This window comes from Rhincodon typus, chromosome 41, assembly GCF_021869965.1.
Source record: "Rhincodon typus isolate 14 chromosome 41, sRhiTyp1.1, whole genome shotgun sequence".
NCBI lineage: Eukaryota > Metazoa > Chordata > Chondrichthyes > Orectolobiformes > Rhincodontidae > Rhincodon > Rhincodon typus.
The window spans coordinates 2,854,678-2,860,440 of NC_063372.1; the positions used below are offsets into that span (position 1 = coordinate 2,854,678).

Here is a 5,763-nt window from a genome sequence, read left to right on the forward strand (position 1 = left end):
ACAGGACTGTCCCTCTATAACACTGGGGTACAGTACTGAGTGTGGACGGGTCTGTCCCTGTATAACACTGGGGTACAGTACCGGTGGGGACAGGACTGTCCCTCTCTAACACTGGAGTACAGTACTGAGTGTGGACAGGTCTGTCACTGTATAACACTGGGGCACAGTACCGGTGGGGACAGGTCTGTCACTGTATAACAGTGGGGTACAGTACCTGTGGGGACGGGTCTGTCTCTGTATAACACTGGGTACAGCACTGGTGGGAGACAGATCGGTCGCTGTATATCACTGGGGAACAGTGCTCGTGGGGACAATTCTGTCACTTTATAACACTGGAGTACACTACTGTTGGGGGACTGGTCTGTCACTGTATAACACTGGGGCACTGTACTGGTTGGGGACAGGTCTGTCACTGTATAACACTGGGGTACAGTACCAGTGGGGACAAGTCTGTCACTGTATAACACTGGGTCACAGTACTGGTGGGGATAGATCTGTCACTGTATAACACTGGGGTACAGTACTGATGGGGACATGTCGGTCATTGTATAATACTGGGGTACAGTACCGGTGGGGATAGATCTGTCACTGTATAACACTGGGGTACAGTACTGGTGGGGACATGTCTGTTACTGTATAATACTGTGGTACAGTAATGGTGTGGACCGGTCTGACACTGTATAACACTGGGGAACAGTACCGGTGGGGGCAGGTCTGTCACTGTATAACACGGGGGTACAGTACTGGGTCGGGACAGACCTGTCACTGTATAACACTGGGGTACAGTATTGGTGGGGACAGTTGAGTCGCTGTATGAGAGTGTGTGGAAGTGCTGCAAGGGCATGTGTCACCTCATACACTTCGATGCTGACACGGGTCGCGCATTGCGAGGAGATGAATCTGTCTCACTGATATGTTTGACATGGAATTTTCACTACCTGCGGTGATACTCCCTGTCGTGTCCTTGTATCCTGTTTTCCTGAATGTAAGTTAGAAGGATGCCTGACAATACATGTCCAATCTCAATGCGACAAACTGTGAACCTCCAGTGAATCTGAACATTGAGTTTTGCAAATTTGTAGTTGCAGGGATTTCAGCTGTCCCAAAGTATCCAACTCCTCCTTGGGTGAACTGTATCTCGCTCTGATGATGGCGCTGAGCATTCTTCCTGTTGAGAAACTCTGCATGATTTAATGTGTGTTACTAGCAGTAAACGTTTTGAACCAGACCTGAAGTATCAGTTTTAGATCGGTTTATTTTTGGAAGACAGTTCTAACAAGTCAAATCTAAGCGTGCTAATGAAATACTGCATACTTGCTGCTCGATTTAGCTTGTGACCTTGGATTTGATATTTGGACTGAAAAAATGAGTTGCACCAATCTGTAGAAATGCAAAAATATATACTTTCTTTAAAAAATCTGGCAAGAAGGAACAGAATGAGTGCTCATCTTTTGTCTGCGTCATTTCGATAGGATCTGAAAGTGTCCTTCATCCTGGGATGTTCTGTGGGACATTATAGTCGTCATTTACTCAGCACCAGCACACAAGTTGAAATTGGCCATGGGTTGGGGAATTGCATTCTGTTTGGTTACAGGGTTATGTTTGTGAGGCCTTAAACGGTTTGGAATGCTTTTATCCTACACGGCTGTGCGGAGGGGTAAGGTGTGAATGTACAGTTGTATATTTACTGCGATCAAGAATTGCTCTCACTCTGTACTTTCAGCAGCCAGAGGTCACTGTTCGACACGTCTTCGATTTTCCCTCTCACTCCGAGAGGGTATTGAGAAACTTGCTTTCTCCTGCCAGTGTTGTCAGCATAGAATTCATGTCAGTGACTGCCATGTTGGACCTTCCTGTTTGCAATGGGAGTGAGTTACAGGGAGCCATCAGACAAGAGGACACTTGAGAAGGGTTGTGGACAACGTTAGGACTTAAAGTGTCTGGTACCAAGGAAGGCTGCTGTCCCTCATCCAAAATTGCTCCAAAATCAATCTGTGTGTTAGCCAGGTCCAAAGAGTCAATGGGACTCGACATCGGATTGGTCTCTGGATACATTCTTGAGTCAAGCTTCATGGGCTCCATGCTGGGCATCACCGGGTGATGCTGAAGGGCGCAGTTGCTTTGTGGTGAATGCATCAGCATGGGGTTTTCCATCTGAGACTTGCCTTGTTGCTTGAGGTCAGAGAAGAACAAGTGACCATCTTGCGGCTGCACTTGAGGACAAGGCTCTGGTGCATGGCTGATCGGCCGACCTGGGTTTGTAGAAGGTGCAGCTTTGTGAGCAGGGTTCATGTGGGTTAGAGCGAGCGAGTACTGCAGCTGCTGGGGGGGTGGAAGGCTGTACTGTCTGCTTCGAAGCTTCTGTGCTGCAGGAGGGTGGGGCACTATCCTCGAGTTGAAACACTGAGCCCCTGCACTGACTGACGTCTTTGCTTGGACTGGAGTAGAAGGACTTAATAAATTCAGTTGACTTTGGCAGTTGATGTACCTTAAAGCCATGTGTGGCGGACTTTGAGTTTGGAAGCTGTTTGAAGGAGAGCTGTGCATGGTTTGGCATAGACTGATTTCTGGCCTGTCCATATTGATGGGCATCAGTGTTTCTGCACTTGCACCTTTTGCTGGTTGGCCCCATATGAGAGCTTGCTGGGACTGGACATAGTTCCTCACCATCATCTCCTTAACTTGCATCATTGGTGTGTGGGCACCAGTCCACCTGTCTTCATCCAATGGGGAGCCAAGATGCCTCACGCCTAAGGCTGGAGCAGAGTCCGGATGGCGCGAGTTGGCAGTGTGTTCCTGGCTCATACCATGTGGACTGGGCAGTGCATGCCTGGATTGGTTGTAATCTGGCTGGGCTGCCAATGGCTGCTTTGGGTTTTGGTATGGATTTAACATTGGCACCGACTGCTGGAATGACAAGGTCGGTTTCACTGACTGTTGACACCCAGTGGGCATCTTCTGGTGTGAGGTCAACACATCCTGGGGATTTTGGGTCATGTCCAAATGATTGTGGTTAAACGTCATGGGTGGATGGGATGATTGCGGATTCAGATTGACCTGCCTCAGGCATGGATTGGGATGGGCTAGATCTTGCTGGACACTGCGGGTGTTGGGAATCTCGATGGGGACAATATCCATACTTCCCGAGCTTACCTCATTCCACTGGATGGGCATATTGTTTGCCTGCAAACATTCCCTGTTCAGGAATTGTGTGACGTATTGATTCATTGGACACTGACTGTCGTTGTCATGTTGGAGTGACATGTTGCTGGCCATTGGGCCCTGGTTGAAAGAGCTCTGTGCGGCTCCCAGGTTTCTGTTGGAGTTAGCAGAGAGATTCCGGTTGTGAAAATCCATGTGGCTGTGAGATCCAGGCGCTTGGTTGGGACAAACATGATTTAAGGGAGCCATGTTGGCCTCCTGATAGTTACTATAGATTGCCATGTCGTCAGGTAACCCTAGGCTGGCTGGATGGGATGTATCCATGGCGAGCGTCTCCATGACGGCGTTTTCAGTAATGCTGGGTGGCCGAGGGGAATGGATGTGTCCACGGAGGTTGGAGGTGGAACCTGCAGAGTGCTGTAGTTGGCAGCACTGTCTTGCCACTGCCGCTAGATGCATGTGATGGAGATTGTGAAGCCGTGGCACTTTGGGCACTGACTGGGTCTCAGCAACAGGTTCGCAGATGCCAGGGATCTCCGGGGGTCTCAGCACCCCTGCCCTGTAGCCATGGGACCCTCCTCCTCCACTGTTCGGGCATTCCAGTCCATCAGGTGGGAACAAGGCAGGGTTGGCGTGATCCCTGGCATGTGAGGGCCTGGCATCCATGCCCACCTGTTCCGCAGCCACTAACGGGGTGGGTGGTGGACCACCAGTGGCTGCGGCGTACTTGGCTTTGAGATGGTACAGCTGGGCTGGCGAGAGGTTGGGCAGGGCTGGGCAGGTGGCAGACGATGCCATCTCGCCATATCTCCGCAAAGCGCCAGGCGACGTGGGGGGGTAGCACTCGGATGAAGTGCCATCGTTAGCACGGCCCCCGAGCAGAGAGCTATCGCTGGACCGTCGACTCGGCAGGTAAGGAGTTACAGCCGACGAGCGACGGCTGACGGTGTAGGCCGAGCTGATGGTGCTGCTGGTGCTACCTCGCCGCTCCAGAAGTGGGCTCCGGCTGGCTGCATCCCTCACGGCTAACTCCATGATTCGGTGACAAGGCAGAGCGGAGAGCTCACACACCGCGCTTTGTCCGTGTGAACCTACAAGGCAGAAGATAGCACAGTTTACAGTATCCGCTTTACATCTGAGAGATACACACACTGCCCACAAGACCACGTCAGAGAGTGTGAGTGCGTGGGTTTGAGTGAGTGTTGACGTGCCCTCTGCCCCTACACCCAGGCCCCTGATCCCTGCACCTTGACCCTAGCCCCTGACCCCTGCCCCTTGACCCCAGCACCCTGCCCCTTGACCCCTGACCTCAGCTCCCTGACCCCTGCCCATTACTCCTTGACCAGAGCACCTTGACCCAAGCTCAACCCCTAACCTCAGCCCCCTGACCCCTGCCTCCTGCCATAAGAACATAAGAAGTAAGAGCAGGAGTAGGCCATCTGGCGCATCGAGCCACCTCTGGCATTCAATAAGATCATGGCTGTCCTTTTCATGGACTCAGCTCCACTCACCTGCCCGCTCTCCGTAGCCCTTAATTCTTTTACTGCTCAAAAATCTATCATCGCCTTAAAAATATCCAATGAGGTAGGATCAACTGCTTCACTAGGCAGGGAATTTCACAGATTCACAACCCTTTGGGTGAAGAGGTTCCTCCTTAACTCAGTCCTAAATCAACGCCCCCTTATTTTGAGGCTATTCCCCCTCATTGTAGTCTCGCCCACCCGTGGAAACAACCTCCCTGCATCTATCTCCCTGACCCCAGCCCCCTGACCCCGTGCCCCCTCACCCCTTGCTCACCACTGCCTTGTATCAAGGGGAGTTTCAGCCCTCGTGATGGAGCTGCGGTTTTACGGCTTTGCCTCAGCTTCCCGATTTTCAGGTCGGCCAGTCGCTGGAGTGCTGTGCCATTCCTCCGCAGCCTGGCATCTGGCACCCGGGCTGCGGAATCCCCTGAGGCAACGTCTTCAACGTTGGTCAGATCCTCGGAGCTGCCTCCACCATTGGTGTTCATCTCCACACCACTGTCATTGTTGTTGGCGCTTCCTGGCAGAGAGCTTTCACTGCTGCTGGGCGAGTGGTCTCCAGGGCTGGCCTCGAATGTCTGGGCAGCAAGAAGAGAAGCAGCTGGGTTTCTCTGCATTTCTCATAGTCGCCCGCTTTGTGCCCGTGCCAAGGCCTACCCAGGCCCAATCTCACCCAATACAAACCTGAATGACCCTGTGGGTATGTGCCCTCTCTCCAACTGCACCACCCGACATCATTACCACCTGCCTGGCACAGTGCTAGGCACCAACTGTTCTGTGGTGCAACATATTGGAATGCCAATGCATTGCATCACCAAGCTGCCTCGAACATGGAAAGAACATACAGCACAGGAACAGGCTCCGAGCCCACGATGACGTCAAATGAAACTAATCCCTTCTGTCTGCCCTTGGTCCATATCCCTCCATTCCTGACATATTCATGTGTTTATCTAAAAGCCCTTTAAATGCCTCTATCGTATCTGCCTCCAGCACCCCTGGCAGTGTGTTCCAGACTCCTACCACTCTATGTATAAAAAACTTGCCCCTCACATCTCCTTTGAACTTTCCCCCTCTCAAC

The 5,763-nt window shown here is 51.9% G+C and overlaps 1 protein-coding gene across 1 annotated transcript in view; it reads right to left on the reverse strand.

The window, feature by feature from the left end:
* Positions 1 to 1,272: 1,272 nt before the first annotated feature.
* Positions 1,273 to 5,763, reverse strand: part of gli1 (GLI family zinc finger 1) — a 32,543-nt gene continuing 28,052 nt past the window's right edge. Inside the window, exons 10-11 of the mRNA XM_048618967.1 lie at positions 4,960 to 5,263; positions 1,273 to 4,253 (exon numbers count right to left, since the gene is read on the reverse strand). Coding sequence (XP_048474924.1) covers positions 1,765 to 4,253; positions 4,960 to 5,263 — 2,793 coding nt within the window. The 3' untranslated portion in view covers positions 1,273 to 1,764. The remainder of the gene's footprint in view (positions 4,254 to 4,959; positions 5,264 to 5,763) is intronic.